General features: G+C 36.3%; 1 protein-coding gene across 2 annotated transcripts in view; it reads right to left on the bottom strand.

Annotated features, from left to right (window-relative positions):
* rbfox1 (RNA binding fox-1 homolog 1) overlaps window positions 1-18,042 on the bottom strand; it is a 186,860-nt gene that overhangs the window by 144,720 nt on the left and 24,098 nt on the right. The window contains exon 2 of one of the 2 annotated variants that reach the window (XM_087810096.1): window positions 12,945-12,984. In XM_087810096.1, coding sequence (XP_087666222.1) covers window positions 12,945-12,971 — 27 coding nt within the window. In that variant the 5' untranslated portion in view covers window positions 12,972-12,984. Of the gene's footprint in view, window positions 1-7,364; window positions 7,432-12,944; window positions 12,985-18,042 lie in introns of those variants that run through there. The other variant, XM_087810097.1, reaches the window with a different exon arrangement.

Genomic DNA, 18,042 nt, shown 5'->3' with positions numbered 1-18,042 from the left:
ACTATAAGGCAGGAAATGCATGGGGTGTTGGAATCTTTAAGTTGTTTTGTGAGCTTCCACGTCTCAAACCAAAGAGGTCCTGGTCTATGTTGAGGGTTATTATTGTCCCTGAATGTTGCAGGGAATGGATTCAGTTCAAGAAACAACTTGTACAAAAAACTATGGCAACTCATTGTGAGCGGAACGTTTTTTTTTAGGGCTTTTTAGTTTGAATGTAATGTACAAATATTTCAGTGTTTTGCGAAACGGTCCAATGACTAGTTAGCAGATAGGCTAAATGCTAAAAACGCTAGTCAACTAAAACTTCATAAAGTCCAGTACTATTAACGGAACAATGGTATGGTACTCCCGGTGACATCATGGGAAACATGTAGCCTACATGCTAACACGTAATAAAACGAATTTGGCATTAGAATGCTCACTCGTTTATCGCGGAAATTCGAGGACCTTTTCTAACCTTGTATACTTATAATCCAACAAACTACTTACATGTACACAATTATTCAAATCACCATCAATTGCGAGAGCCTATCCTAGTTTTATTGGGTGAGGACACCCTGGACAGGGAGCCAGTCTGTCGCAGACAGTCATTGCAAGACAGGCGACCAATCACACACACACTCATACCTATGGACATATACCAATTTCCCCAAGTTCCTAATCAACCTCTGAAGGTTTTGGACTGATGAGATCGGAGATCCTGGAGTAAACCCACACAACAAGGGGAGAACATACAAACTGCACACAGACCTGGAAGCGAACCGACAACCTTCGTGCTGTGAGGAAGTTTTAAAAATATTAGCCTCCTGCTGGATGTCTGTAAGAAACTTTCTGTCTAAATTCATGACACAGATCACACAAAAAATATTTAAAAATAAAGTAGAGCTGCTTCTCCTCTTCACAGCTGTAAGGATGCCTCTTGGGCTCCCCCTAATTTCAGGAGGCCACACTACACTCCAGTCTGCTCAAATGACAACTTAAAAAGTTTCCCTCTTTTTTCAAGTTCAGGTTGGAGTTGAAAATTCAAATCGGATAACAGATAAAAAGTCTTGTTTGGTTTTGAAAAAACATGATGCTTACTAACTTACATTTATCAGCAGCACTTTAAACTATTAAACACTACTAAAAACATCATTCACGATGGAATTTCCCACTCGACGCTGACTGTGTCCCGAGCGGCTGCACTACTTCCCACACGGAGGAGCTGTCACCATGTCAACAATTCCCGCTTCATTCTCATTCTTGCCCGTCTTTTCTCCTGTCACACCGTCCCCCAACTCTGCTGTCATTTCCCATCCTTCCACCTCCATCCGTCCTGCAATAACCTCCATGTTCCTGTCATTTCTTATCATCCAGCCACCCTCCTCCATATACCTTTTTTTTTTTTTTCGCCCCCTTTCACAAGTTGGTCCAGCCGAATGTGAAGTAAATGATCCGAAAGGGATGGATGTGTATGTGTAGTCATTTCCTCCCTGAAACCAATCTGGAGCTACGAGGGAGAGTTTCACTTTGACTTTGTCTAACATGTGACTTGTCCTTCGTCTCACCCGTGAAGGACTCCAGTCTCCAAAACTTTACCTTCAGTTGTTTGACCTTTTTTGTCTGGTTTCAATAATATACTTTTCAATTTCTATTGTTTATTATATTTTTACATCTGTTATGTATAAATGTTCTATATTTGTTTTTATATCTTTGCTGTTTATGTTTAAAAAAAATGTCTTCACTGTATAAAGAAATTCCACTCCATTCTTAGTAACAGAAAAAAGCTATTAAAACACAATTGAAACTTTGTTGAGGTTGTAAAACAAGGTAAATATCACTTAATTTTATGTGTTTATAGGCGCCAAATCATAATAAGTTGAATGTGTAAAAAAGTGAGAGAAACACTGAATAATTGTTTGTTTGAATAGATTTGGTGTCACAATTTACAGTATTGTGTTAAAACTAATGTGCAATATATGGAAGGTTAGGTGTGTGATCATAATATTAATAAGTTGATAAAAAATATTTCAAAGGTTTTAATTATTACTCCAACAGCCTTATGCTATACAAACATTCAATACAATAAACACCGTTTGAAAGGTGAAGGTTTCAGTAGTTTCATTTTAAATCATCATTATTATTATTTTTTAATTAAATGGCTGAATTTAAAATGCAATCAAAATTTTGAGGGTGGATTTACTTTTAATTGAATGGTAAATTTCTTTGTTATCTTTAAATCATTTTATTTTTTAAAGATTTTTAAAGGCTGTTTTTATGTAATGTCTAAATTCTATAATAAAAATGTCCAAAACGTTGTTTTTATTCTTTGTTAAATAGTTGAATTTGGGATATAAAGTAAATCATTTTTAGATGAGATTAGTTCAGAAATATGATGTTTTATAGTTTGGATTTTTTTCTTAAATAGTTGTGAGTCTACTGACTCCTTCAAGAAACATTTTAAGACATTTTTATTTGTTCAGGCTTTTCCTTGATTTTCTGGAACTCCTGTGTTTGTCTCTGTGTTATCTTGACCTTTTAAGTATATATTTTATTGAATATTGTGTTGATTGTTTAAGCGCTTTGTGACCCTGGTCTGGAAAAGCACTCTATAAATATATATATATATACTTACTTGTATTCAATAATTAAAGTTTCTAATGTTAAATGAAATAAATACTCAAATGTAAACCTTGTAAATGTAAATGTTGATTTTCCAAATAGAAAAGAAGAAAAACAACATTTGAATTATTCAATATTCAAATGGAACAGGAACGTGGACATGGAAATAAGAAGCACTCCTAAGAAGTCAAGATGAGAACAAATGAACGTAGATGCAGCAAAACTGATTCAATCCAAAGATGATTCTCTGTCGTCTACCTGCACAACCGTTCCTTGATTCTAAAATGCTAACATCATCCATATAGAGCACTTGTCTAAGTCCACTCCCAGGGGAAATACCTGCAAAATGCTTGTGTTCTTTCAGCCATAAAGCAGCTCAGCACCACAAACATTCCTCTTCCTCCGACACACTCGGAAAGAAGGCCAGTCAGCAGAATGCAGACAGACACTGCAGTAGATGATGATATGCGGTTTTGCAACGACTTGGCTGTTGGAAAAGTTGAGCAGCACTTCTTTAACGGGGATCGAACAAGACGTGAGGTTTCTTCTAAAATGTCTATTGAGCGGTTTTGTAACGAATACACACATTGAAAGTAAAATAAATGAAATTATTATATCTATAACATCTATTATATAAATTATACCTTCACATTATTTTTAACAAAACAGTGTATTTAATTATTTTATTTCAAGGTAATTAATTGTATTAAATGTTTCTTATTAGAGTTTTTTTTGTTTACAGTTTTACCAGCAATATTAAGCTCCTAGTTTTTAGACTTTCTTCCTTTAGATATTTTTTAGCTGGTGTTATCTCACTATAACCGCACACATAGGTCTCTGTCCTGGCGCTGCAGTGGCTCGGACAAATGTTGCCGTCTGACTCCTGGCTGTCAGCTCTTGGTTTTTTTCGGCCGAGTGTGACGGTCCGCACTCATAAACCCAACTCTGATCTCTTATCATCTGTCATACGACTGTGTTTCCTGCATTCCTGCTCACTTACAAATGTCGACACACACACGTGTGTGTATTTCCTGTCTCCGTCCTGTTTCATTTATAAACGTCATTTATTAACATTATTTATAGATATCGCTTCAGATATTACCGTTTCCGCAATATGTGGAAAGGTCCACACATTTACAGTGACTACGTTCATTTTTTTTTCTTTTTTTTTTCAGATACAAGAGTGATTGTTTTAATCATTGGAAAAGGCAGTCACGGTCTGGAAGCATTGCGGCTCCGCAGAGGATCTGCAGTAACTCATTTTAACTCGAGTCATTGAGAGTGTATACACCAGAGGATACGCTTTGAAATGCTTCTGGTGTGACAGGAGGGGGTTCGGGGGGTGGGGGGGCTCAACTGTATAGAGTCTCCATGGCCGAGAAAATATCAACCACAGCTGCTGGTAAATTGAACATATTTAACAGTTTTCATACTAGATGATGAATGAAATTGTGATGGGGGCAAAAATGACATTTTTAGATAAATTGTTACATGATGAAAACTAACCTGGAAATGTCTGCAAATATATGTGAAAATAAATTCCTGAAAAGGTAGTGAATTGGATGTTAAACAAAATATGCTGGAAAACAAAGAAAAAAAGGATAATGAAACAAATATACATGAATAACAATGACTTTATGCTCGTATATGGCTTAACAAGAATCAGAAAACGTTATTGCCAGTGTTGAAAACACAAGGAATTTGTTGTGGTGTCAGTACAGAATTAAAAAAAATGCAGAAATATGAATAAAATAAAAAGAGATTCATAAGATAAAATACTATAACATACAATGAATTTAAAATAAAATAAGAGACCGTAAAATGACAAATAATAATGGATAATTAATATAAAATGCATCACATTAAGTAAAACAATATTCGTGTGTGTGTGTGTGTGTGTGTGTGTGTGTGTGTGTGTGTGCGCGTGCGCGTGCACGCAGTGAATCTCAAATATTTCGGTTTTCAATGGGACAACATTGAAGAGATGACACTTTGACAAAATTGAAAGTAGTTTATACAACAGTGTACATTTATTATTTCCTCAAAATAAGTGAATATACAGCCATTAATATCTAAACCACCGGCAACAAAAGTGAGTAGACCCCTTAGTGAAGGTTCCTGAAGTGTCAATATTTTGTTGGGTCACCATTATTATCCAGAAACTGCCATAACTCTCCTGGACATAAAGTTTATCAGAGCTTCACAGGTTGCGACTGGAATGCTTTTTCTTCAGTGTTGTCCCATGAAATTATATACTTGAATGTCTGCAGAAATGTAAGGGGGTGTCAAGAACTTCGAGGTCAACATGTACCTATAATGTGGAGCTTATATTGTTGATTCCCTAGTTTTCTATAATGCATTATCCTAAACAAAGCATTAGCTTCCACTCATACTGGATCAGAGGTCAGTGTACAGATGATTCCCGTTCATCTTTTTGTTTTTACACCGAGTCTGTTAATTAGTCTAATTGGGGGTCAGAATCCCATTAGTCAGCAGAAGTGTTACTCAGCAGTATCGGAAGTGTGAACTGTGACCGCTCACATCATCATGTCTGTTTTGGCAAGTAGGCTTTTTTTCTTTTAATTCCACAGAGATCTTGAGTCAGCACAATCTCCCACAGATGCAGCATCTTCCACCGTTTTTAGCAACGACTGCGGAGTCATGCTGAGGAACACTGGTGTTCGTGTGGTCAGTGGGAGGATGGTCGGACTGGCTTTAGCGTCTTCATCTTACCAGTGAAGCTACAATGCATTGTTGTGTTATACTGGTTCTTTTCATGGGTTTCTATACAGTTAAGGGATCAGTGGTGGAGAACTGGAGACCTAAACTTGACTTCTAACCTCTAAGCGGAGTAGAACCGTGACCGAGATGAATGAGACCCCGGAAATATTCAATACAAAATACATTGATTTTCTTTTTAATGCTGAAATTAACAATATATCCGGCTCAATGTGGACTCAATCCGCAGTGTGATAGATGATTAAAAGTCACACCATCTTCGACGACATAATCCTTATTAGAAATATGAAAAGAAAACTGTCTCTTTCCAACCAGAAATTGACACCCGAAGCTACTTCTTATCCTTCCTGGTTAGAATCCACAGTGTCAGATCATAAAAACTCTCATGTTAGTAACATTGACTTCCTTATTGTTCCCTGTATTCCCTGGTGCGTTGTGTTTTTCTATATTCTAACTACTGTAAATTAATTTTCTTTTTTGTTGTGTGTTTGTGCTACATTTTCTTTTGTTTTATCCTGTTTTGACACTTGTTTTCGTCTTATTTCAGATATCTTCAGCGGGTCTGTTTTAATTTTAGACCCAGATCTGAAACCCAGGTACTTTTTCTGGAACACAGGTTTTTTAGTCTTATTTCTACTTTTTGTTCAACTACGACTGACTCGCATTTAAAAAACATTTACATTAATTTACATGTAGATATTTTTATTCTTTGCACTTTGCAATATTTGCAAATACTATTTTAGTAGTTAAACGCCTATATAGAAGAACTTCTACTAACCATAGTGCATGCTTTAACAACATTAAGAAATATTAATATGGCATTAATTGGAAAATTATAATCAGCTGAAATGAAATATCTGGCTTATTAGCAGAAAAAAAAAACGTAATCATTGATCTCAATATCAACACTAAGATCATCAAGTCAAGTTAGAAAATAATGAATAATAACGATGTACCAAGATACATTTTACAATCTGTGTGCACGAATGCTCCTCCCCAGATGAAACACTAATAGAATCAGGGACTCAATCAATCCTCTCACTATTAGATTGTATAATTTAGTTTGGGGGCAGGAGTAGAGTGAAAAGATGATTTATTCCTTTTGGTCTTGTTCTTGTTTTTATGAAACTATCGTCTCCTGTGAACTGGAAAACCAATTTCCAAAAGGGAATCTCCAAGGGGATTAATAAAGTGTATCTATCTATCTATCTATCTATCTATCTAACTTTCACCGTCTAAAGTCATACATACCATAGTTTTCTTCAGACAAAACATTCATTCTCAATAACCGGCACAAACAACAAGGTGCATCTTTCTTAATAAAACACTTTGAGAAAGCAAAAATCTAAAATATATGGATTTTTTTATATTTTTATTAATTATTAGGCCAATCAATGTAAGGGTATAGTATAAGGCTGTTGGAGTAAACAATAAGAGAGTAATATTGGCCTTATGAGATATAAAAATAGATATTCTCAAGCATCAACTGTGTTTGAGTTTTAGAGAATGTATTCAAAATTTTATCAAAATATAAATTTCCAATAGAAAAGGTTCCCCTTTCTAAGACATTTACTCAAGTTCTCATTCAGGTCAGGTACTTCACTTAGGTGAATTCCTCTAAGGAGATGAATAAAGTATCTATCTATCTATCTATCTATCTATCTTGGGTATAGATTTAAAGACGAAAAAACCTGAGGTCCTTTTTCTGAATAGTTCTGTGTTGTACACGCAATCTTCCATCGTGATAAACTTCTAATACACCATCGTTAGGTATTTCACAATCCTTAGTACATAAAAAATATCTAAAAATGCATGATTAAAGATGGATCATGTTTTAATTCAGTTATTTTACTTGATCAATAACAAACAACACAACTGTACATGTTTAAGTCATTTTTAAATGTAGTGTAAGCTACGAGTGAAAACAATACATCACAGTGATTCACAGAGCATAAGAAAAAAGCATTGAAAAGTTCCAATCAAATAAGTTTGTCCACTCAGAGAGCGACGATGGAAAAACGTACCCACAGATACATCATCATGGTGGCTGTCCGGCCGAGAGTAAGCTGCACAGAGAGAGCGATTCCTTCTGGGGTTTCGGGTCAAATGATGAATCCTCCGCCTAACGTGGAACCATCACCCGATATTTTCGACAATTTTTCGGATGTTGTCTTTTTTTAAAATGTTCCTCCCGTTCGTCTAGCGCTCTGCTGTGAGATCCACACGGCAGCCACTCATCAAGTGTGCATTTCAGCAGGAGTGTGCGAGTGTCTGCGCGTACTCGAAAGAGCTTATAATGACTGAATCTACTCGATGCAGCAGGATGCTGAGAGCGATGGAGCAAGACAGAAAGAGTAGAGGTAAGAACAGACGCACACACATATACACGCTTGAGGGAAATTACATTGACTTACTTTGTGGAGTCTCGTTTGGAAACTGAACTCAGATCTACTATTTAATGTAATTGGCTTTTAAGGCTGAGTTGTTTACTCCTCGGTCTAAATGTGCAGCTATGTCAGTGTTCGGTGATATCAGCTTCACACAGGCACCTTCAGATCTTAACGGCTTCCTGTTAAAAGCACTTGGAAATAATTGTTTGTGAACTAAACTTGGAATTTAATTGAATTTGTTTGGCTTAAAACTAGGAAATCTATTTGTTTTTAATGAGTATGCTTAAATAGAAGAATATTGTATTGGTTGTTGGTTAGTTTTACATCTTTTATATGGTTAAAAATGGAGTGAAAGCCTTTAAATTAATACAAAGCATCTGCAGAAAAAGGGTTTTAAGTGAGTATTATATAAGGTACAACACTAAATGTAATATAGACGGAAACACTTTAGAATTGGTAACACATATTAACTATTAATAAGCTACTTATTTATACCTTTATTGACAGAAAATCCAACACTTATTTACCATTTCAAAGTACTAACTCACACCTTGTTGATAGTGACTATATTATACCTCAATAACATGATATTAAGAATGAACACCTTTATTACCGATTATAAACAAGAATTAAAGTAGTAATTAAAATAAAACTAGCTTCTTTCTATTTACCACTTAGATAGACATACTTTCTCTTGTAAAGAAAATAAAAGTATAACAATATTAATAGCATCCATAACACAATTTCTCAAAAATAAGTATTTGTAATTGTGAATATTTACAGTAATGAGGATGCTGTAAATGCATTGTTGACCTCATAACTGTCAAATACCTAATACTAAAGTTAAATTACACTGCCACTTTAGAATAGGAGACATACTCACAATTACAAATACTTGTTTTTGAGTAATTTGAAGTTATTAATACTAGTATATTTTACCTTTTTTTTTTTTTTACTTAAAACGAGACAGTATTTTGAATTTCTTCTCTCATAGTCTTTACAACTAATAAGGGGTAAATTGTGAGAAGCTAGTTTTAGTTTAACTTTTGCTTAATTTCCTGTTTATAATCAGTAATAAAGAGGTTGTTCAGTGTGAACTCCTCAAACCATGAAATTAAAGGTAGAATATAGTCAGTATGAACAAGGCGTGAGTGAGTACTTTACTATGGTTAATATGTTTTTAATTTCCTGTCAATACAGTTATAAATAAGTATCTTATTAAAAGTGAATATTTTTTCCCCATTCTAAAGTGTTACCATTTAGACTTACACCCGAAGAAGAGCAGAACAGACTTTTGACGAGGATGAACACATCTGTAATAGAAATAAAGATGTGGAACCACTGATATTAAAAAACAACATAACAAACACCAAGTAAAAAATACTTATAGTTATATAATCACCATAACAGTAAACTGGCTGAATAATAACAGCCTAACTAGCAACGTTGATCAACATGAATATTATAACCACAATATAATTAGCAACATCAAAAGTGTAAAAATAAACAACTAAATTAAGTACAACTTCTGTTCAGTGAAAAAGAAAGGTTTGAAAAAGAGACAGAAATAAAAAATACATTTCATTTTAGGCACTTTGTTACTTTCTACAATATTTTAAGTTAGGTAGAACTTTATTGATCCCTCAGGAGGTCTGAGGGAAATTTTTTTTTTCCAAATTATCCACAGATAAGAACAAGAACAAAGACAAATAAAGAGACTAGATTTCAAACTACTTATGATTGCATATAAATCACTGATACATGTATATATTGGTGTCAACTGAAAAGATAGATTAAGAGATTACATAATTAAATCATACAAATAAGTATTACATTTGAATTTTAAAAAAGCATCCTTAATAAAAATGTTTGTTAAACAAATGGCAGTAAGTTGACTAGAACGATCTACAACTATAAGTTTGCTAAATATGTCATCTATGTTGACCGCTTGTTTTATAATTAAATGTATGTCGACGTTACATTTCATATCATCCCCATTCATTTCCAAGAGAAACACAAATGCTAGCGTTGAAAGATGTTCATTTAGAGACTTGGAGGAGACGTTTGGTACCATGAACCGCGTGATAAGGTCGAGGTGTGTTGGCGGAGTGACGGAGAGATTTAAGGTGAAGGTGGGATTACATCAATCATTAGCTCTAAGCCCTTGTTTGCTAAAGTGATTGACAGGCTGAGAGCTGTGGTCAGGGAGAAGTCTCCATAGACCATGATGTTTGCTGATGATATTGTGATTTGAGTTAAGAGGTATTGGAGGTGTTTGAGAGGTGGAGATATGAGCTGTAGAGAAGAGCATTTAGAACGTAAACTGAATGCTTGTTGTTCTTCCAATACATACTCAGAAATGTACCTGGACTGCAAATGGTCTGTTATTTGACTCATAGTCATGACCGCCTTTACTGAGACCCAGACACTGAAAAGCCTGGAGAGTTTGTTGAGTTCATTTTGAGCTGTCTTTTGATATCTGTGGATTATAATATACTAATATTCTTAAAACCACTATTACTGCCCAAGACTGGGTGAGACAGAACCAGAGACCAGGATGACAATACTGACAGTACTGGTCCCACCCTTGTTTCGAGACAAAAATATCGGTTTAAAGAACTACAAGACTAATGATGAATGTCGTGTTATGCTTGTGATATGTACGTTTAGTAAGTTTAATATATATCCAAATAATGGTATAGGAGGCTTCTTCATTGAGCCCGAAAGATGGATGCAGGTTTCAGCCAGGGTCAAAGGTTTACTAACCATGTAGACTGATTGGTTAAACCTTGTCTTCTTGTTTGGTTATTTTAAGTAGACTACTATAGGGGCTCTCTAAAGCAGGAAAAGGCTCAGAAATCACTGTTTACTATTTTCCGTACTTGTGAAACAATTCACTCTACTGATTGGGTTTCAAATCGTCAACCAAACAACTGTCACTATCATAAAGCATACTCATTGAAAACGTGACAAAATATATTGTGTAGATACCAATAAGAAAGGAACAACAGTTTTCTATGGAAATATTTAATTAAAAACAAATGTATTACAACCACTCATGAGTAGCTTATGAGCAAACGAATGGTTCAACAATATGTAGGTTTATTTTAAAACATTGGTAAAGTTGATATTGTTATGAAAGTTTGGATGAAAGTCAATCGACAGTTTTACATTTTCACTCAGTTCGTGACTTAAAAAAAAAAAGAAAACGGGTTTCATTTCACATAATGTGCAAAAGTTTAAGATGTGATGGAAAAGCTTGAAAAGTGTGATTAAAATATGCCCCAAAGGCCTCATAACTCAGGGAAAAAAAGGAAAAGGAGTCCAGATACAATCTGCAAGTGTAATCTATTTGCTTCTCATTTCCCCATTATCCTGAAGGAAATACTTGTTCATTTCTTTATGGCTATGGACAATTAAAAAGAAATGAAATCTGCTCGTAGCTGTGCGTTTAGGGGATTGCAATAAGAAGGCATGGCATGAATAATAACAGAAACTGCTGAAAGTTTATTTTTAGTCCCAAATTGTAGCCAGTTTAATGAGATCTGTGTACGGACGACATCAAAGCCCACATCGCTTCTCTTTTCAAGGCATTTTGGGAGATTTTCATATCGGGAATAGATTACATAAATAAATAAAACCGACAACGCTTTTGCTTTACATAGCAATATTAAATGAGTGCTTGCTTGGAAAATCCCCACGAGACAAGGAGATAGCAAAGAGGTGAGATCTCTGACTCATTAAGTGCGGATATGAGCGGGCTCTACTCAATCTACAAGATTTATAATGAGGCCGAGGGCTTCGGCGCTCCTCTTGGGTCTCTTGTCAAGTCGGTAATGAGACCAAAACACACTCATCATACAGATGCTTCAGACGTACCAGTCTAATCAAAGTATTGGTTCATAAGTGTCTTGGTCTTGCAAGTGCCCATGTGCATGTATGGACCACAACGAGGACAAACACAAGCAGTAATCCATCAAGCTATCACCAGCTCCCAGGAAAGACTTTACTGCCAGCGCTGGCCTCGCGCCTTAATTGATCAGGGCGAGTCAACTCAAAGCAAAGGTCTCGGAGCTAAATCTCAGAGTGGCAGATATAAAACAAGTCAAAAAAAAAAAAATCCTCTACCATCATTAACAGGGAGGAACGTTGTTGGGTCTGACCTAGATACGGAACAACTTTAGCACTTGGAGGTGAGTAGATGAATATGTTGGATCTCTGATGAGAAAATTCTTAGACAACTTATTGTGAGACACGAGAACAAAGTGGAAAACTTGATAAACTATGACGTAAGAGAATTGATTTTTTTCAGTTGGTGGGTGGCGAAGTAAAACTGGGTCGATAAAGAAATAAAAGTAAAAATATTAGATTAGATTACATTTAATTAATCCCTCGGGAGATCTCCTTCGGGAAATAAGATTTCCAAATATTAAAAATAAACTAATTTGATTCTAAATTTGAATTCACACTTCTGCACACACGGTGCCAATTATGTTTTTGCAACAATATAACTCTATAGCGATGGTAAAGTTTAGTGTTATTTATGTTAAAAAGAGTTTTACAAATCAAAAAACAAAAAAATAATTTTGTATTGTGCAGCAAGTCGACCACAAATAAGTAGTATCAGGAAATGGACACGATCTCAAACAAAAATATATTGATAAAGATACCTTAAAATAACTGTTTAGGCCTGCAACAGCCATTCACAGTCTTCTTCAAAGGCTTAGCCACAAATGTTTTCATGCACTTGTTATTAAAACTAGGATGCGACAGATCTGTGGATTCTTTTATTGGTTAAAAGACTCCAGGTGGCGCTGTAGAAGGAAGCACAATCTAATGCACGAGAGAAGACGATATTTTCCTTATTAAGACGTGGGGGTGATGCATGAAAAGCTCAACCACTCATCATTCAGAGAGATTATTGAATGTTTATAATGTAATTCCTGCTTATTGTAAAGATAAAAACATGATTTCAGAGCTAAATGTACTGTAAGTGTGTTCCATACAATGATTGGTCCACAGATATATGACACAGAGCAAAACAAAGGAAATTCACTTAATCTATATTAGTGAACAAATATGCATTTCAATTAGTTTTCCTTCAAAGGCCATCATGGCTTCTGGACACAGAGAGAGGAAACCATCAATGACACCGTGATCAAACCAGGGCTCCAACAAAACCAATAAACCAATACGAGTCAAAAATGAACTTACCCTCAGCTGCTCTGGTTCACAGCTCATTAGTTGTTTGTATCTATGAAAAGAAGAAACAATTAGTATTTGATCATGAATGTAATAACGTTAGAAACCGCACAACCATGTTGACAACCCATCATGCTCGTCTCCACTTCTAATGTTGCCAAAAATCGGAAAAATAAGCATTACATTTTTGACAAGCTTCCTTTATATACTCTTAAATCCATGTGCTTATATTTTCAAATTATTTAGAAAATATAAGCACATGCATTTATATCTTCTGAATCCTTTGTCCACTTTGAATAGGTTATCAGAATCAGAACCGTTTATTGCCTTGTGATTGTCGAAGTACATTTGTTCCATGAGATTGATCAGATTTGGATTTCATAACACAAATTGATTGAAATAAACTTTTTAATTTCAAATCAACAATTGATCCACGGAAAAAAGTTGCCAACCCTCGCTGCCTTGAGGTGCGGCCTTAACCCATATTGTTGTAAACAGCTGTGTGCTGAGACCCCTCCTGTTCACCTGTCTGACATATGATTCCTAGTCTGACGCAGCAGTGGTTGGTTACATCACAAATACTTAGGACAATAAGTATTGGAAGGAACGAAATGTTGAGGATCGTCTTCGTTTGTTTGTGAAGATAAGGTTTTTTATCTCTAGATTAACGCACTTTTTAGTGAACTAAATTGTTTTGCGAGTGTGACTATATCAGTAACTTTGTCTTTTGACATTTCCCTTTTGGGGTTACATGCTTTAGGGGTTACACGCAAGTCTAATCCCACTGAACATATTTTCCTCCATAGGATTAGTCACTTAATGTCCTCAAGAAAATATCAAATGGCTGCCTCTGTAATTGTCTCGCTTTTTCCACGTCACCACAACAAATTCCTGTTTTGTTCTTGCATCACTGGCAAATAAAGCTGATTCTGATTCATCAGCCAATTTGTAAAATAAGAGTTACATGTGACAACTAGAACAGAACTGAACTTTGATCAACCGTTTTTCATTTTAACAAATACAAATGTCACCCAGGATGCCGCGGAATATATTCAATGAATTCCGTCCGAAGGTAGAATCCTCACCAGCAGCGACATTTACAGACACTTCAGCAACAACAGCTGGCTGCCACCGAGCAGGTGTCGATCCATCACTGCTGCTGTAGCCAATCATTTCTACATTCCAACCTCAGCTTTGGGGAATAACTCCAGACTGAAGGTAATCAAAAGACCCTGTGAGGGTCTGCACGGATCCCCCCCCCAAGCCAATGTTTTAATGACATATCAAAGGTGGTAGCCTGTGATGCGTCTGCATCGGTCTCTGTTTGATTCAGTCACGAGGTCTGGCACCGGTTAACCCAATAGTTTTCATTCATTTTTTCTGATGCGTATATCCCAGCTTCTTAGGGTGAAAGGCAGGCGACACCTTGATCAATACGCCAGTCTTTCACAGGTCACACAAAGACATACAACCATTCACACACGCACTCATACCTACGGACAATTTCCCCAACTTTCCAATCGATCTCTGTATGTTTTCGGACTGTGGGAGGAAACTTGAGTTCCCAGAGTAAACCCATGTAAACCCGGGAAAACCTGAAAAACCATCTTGCTGTGAGCACTAACCCCTGCACCATTGTGCGCCCCATTAATACCTCGATATTGATAATGACTCTGTTTACGATTAAGCTTTTTTCTTTGGTAAACAAACTGCACGATTTCTGAATAAAGCTTCTTGTTAAGTGTGTGTAATGGTAGCCGACTCCTTTTATCATTCATCGATCGAGGAACAAATCAATGCCTTTATTGAATGCGCCAGCAGATTGTGTAAATAAACCATCAGAAATGCGGTTTGTTTTCGTTTTTCAACTCATTGAAAATCAGCAATGTGCACCAAGAAAAGTAAAAAAATCAAAATAAAGTGAATAACAGCGATCGCAAGCAAAAACCGGCTGTGAACATGCTGAATAAGCAAGAAACGCCCCATTGGGAAACAAACCATCAAACTACTGGTGTCAGGCCAGAGCAGGAGGGTGGTGCTGGTGAAAGATGGATGCAGAGATGAGAAGATGGTGATATTGAACACCAGGACATCACTCCGTGGTTGTTTATTGCCCAGCTCAGTGCTTCGGAGTTGAGTACCACTAAAAGGGGTCGTGGTTTGCAGCAGATGGGTGACACGCTTTGCATTTTCGCGACTCCAAAAGTGGTTTTCTGTCCAAAGAGAGATGAGGCTGAGTCATACGTTAATTTAATCATTATTCTTGTTAAATCTGGCACATTTATCCATTGCGCTTTGAATTTGGTATTTTATTCCGTGAATATAAGTACATTTAAAATGTTTCTGACACTACAGAGAAGTTGATATCTGTGAAGATTTCTATTATTGGACAAAAACTCCACGAGTGTGCAAATGAACCGCTGGATTAAAGAATTAAATGGTCTGTTTAGCCAAAATGAGCTAAGACCTATTGCCCGGTACCCTCCTATCTGGTCTAGTGTAGAACATAATTGGGGACACTGTAAGTAAGTAATTATTATTTGTAAAGCACCTTTCACAGACCAGGGTCACAAGGCGCTTAAAAACCAAAACAATACACATCCAAAATGAAGTTCTATTTATTCATGATGTCAAGAAAGTACAGTGAGACTCACAGTTGATGTTTCAGTGTTCAGTTAATTTATGGTCTGCTTTCCAGTGTTTAATATCTGTAAATTCCCCAAATACCCTTAACTTTTATCACTGATTTCCTGCCTGAACGACCACATCTACATTGGCACCGCGAGGCAATGCTGATAAAATATAGACCGACCTTTTTTTTTTTTTTTTATCAGTTCGCTGAGAGCGGCGCTTTTCACGTGGGTCCTCTGAGGGATCTGAATTTGTTCTATTTTTCACAGGGCAAAAATAATATCGCTGCACCGCTTTTGGTGAGTGTGTACTCTTACAGTTATCTAACCAAACGAAGACCGTGTAACAACCTTGAATCTTCACTTGCATCAAAGGTATATAGGTTCCAAATGAAACAAATGTTTGGTTCCAAAACTTGATATTTTGAGAGAAATTGGACAAGGGTTTGGGAAATTGATAGGAAATATGACCAAAAGCCAGTAAGGCTGTTAAAAAACAGGGGTACGGTGTACATTATAGGACATCGTCAGGGTTAATACCAAACGGCCTCAGACAAAACGGCCTCAGGCTTTAAAACAAAACATCATTAGATAGATTCTTTTATTTATCTCTGTAGAGAAATTATCAATTCAAGAAACACCATTTACAGATAAACACGTAAAATACTTAGAAAGCAAGAATACAAAGTTTTGCTAATTTTGGGAATGTACATCGTCAGGTCTCAGACTGAACGTTCTCAGACAAACCACCATCAGATCGAACTTTCTCAGGCTTCAAAATAAAAGTCACCAGAAAAAACAACATCAAATAGCATCTGGAGAAAATAAACAAAACAGTTTATTTCAAATGAAACCGGAAATGCACGTGTATCCAAAGCAAATGTGTCTATTTTTAAATCAAATCTCGCTACGGTAGTTTCCATCAGTGACGTCAAGTCTATTTCCAGATTCCGGTTTAAATAGTTACTTTATTTTACAGATGCTATCTGATTTTGTTTTTTCTATTATCGTTATCATATGAATTTCTGGTTTCATTGGAAATAAGTAGTATATATATTTTTTTCTAGATGCTATCTGATGTTGTTTTGTCTGGTGACTTTCATTTTGAAGCCTGAGAAACTTTGATCTGACGAAGTTTTGTTTGAGGCCGTTTAGTCTGAGAGTTGACGATCTCCTAAAACATACACCGTACAGGGGTGATGATAGAGGAGGTTTCGGTTATACCTTGGGCTGCAGCCATCTGAAATAGTTGAAGTTTAAGGAGGGATTTTAAGGGGATCAGCTCAGGGAGAAGTGAGTTGCGGTAAAGTAAACAGGGATTGTCCAAGGATGGTAATGGCTAAGGTAATTAATGGAACAAAGATGGAAGTATTCTGACTGTTTACAAAATAATTGCTTGTTTACCATGGCAGATCTAATGAATGCTATGTCGTTCTTGAGTTCCCAAAGCATTCAAGGTGTACACCTTCATAAACCATCTGATGTTGTTCAAGAAATCCAGCAAAGACTTTTGAGTGAGTCCAGTGACTACCTTTTTGTTCTTTTAAAAAATGTTATTTGCAGTAACTTCACAGAAACTCACAATGGATCAGCATTTATCAAGTACTACCTTACTTCAGTGCCCACACTGGTTACCTCACTGGGATTCCAACCTTAAATGTCCCACTTTGTAGCCCCAGTGAGCTTAAAAAATAATATATTTTATTTCATAGCAAAAGCTCAAAGAAACTTGATCCCTGTTTTCTTTAAAGGAATCAACTGTCAGCAAAAAAAAAAAAAGCTTTCAAAATTCTGGCAACAAATGTCTAGACAATGTGCGTAAACAAGAACCAGAAGACTCAACCCTTTATTAGTTCCACTTACAAAGCCCCTGCATCCTCCTCGCCTCTTGCCTCTCCCTGCCTTCCACTCCAGGCCAGGAAAATAGGGGCATACTTTATTGTGACAGGCAGAGCAGCCAAATACCAATGGAGAATACATCAGCTTGGCAATTATTGGATTAGCTCACGCTGATATCATTACTGCCAAGCATTCAGTCCAATCATTGATTGCATTTTTCAATTTACTTCACCATTAATGTGAGTGGCCTGACTGAACAATCTTCTGATGAGTCCACAGCTCTGTGTCCCGAACCCCCCTGGGTTCTTTCCCAAATAACTTTTTGTGTACCTTTCGATGCTTGAAGGGTTTACCAACAAAATGAGAAGACAAATGATTGCGAGTCCCCCTGGTTTTGGGGCCATTTAACAGGACCCGTGTTCCTCTTTGAATGGTCAGGCTAACTATTATTTCTCATTTGAATGGGAGTTAAATGCTTGGACTGGGTAGAAAAACAAATGTGTTCATGGTATCATTTGTGTCGTCTCTGGGTCAAGGTGAATGAGCTTCCTGATTTTCAGAAATGGGGATACCTCAAACACATTTGTTTTGTCAGCAACTGGGTCACCTTGACCCAGAGCTAACACAGGGGTTAAGTTCAT

The sequence above is a fragment of the Callionymus lyra genome, chromosome 15 (genome assembly GCF_982586985.1).
Source record: "Callionymus lyra chromosome 15, fCalLyr1.hap1.1, whole genome shotgun sequence".
Taxonomy (NCBI): Eukaryota; Metazoa; Chordata; class Actinopteri; order Syngnathiformes; family Callionymidae; genus Callionymus; species Callionymus lyra.
The sequence above is the reverse complement of the archived record's forward strand: the minus strand, read 5'-3'. Positions and strand labels throughout refer to the sequence as shown.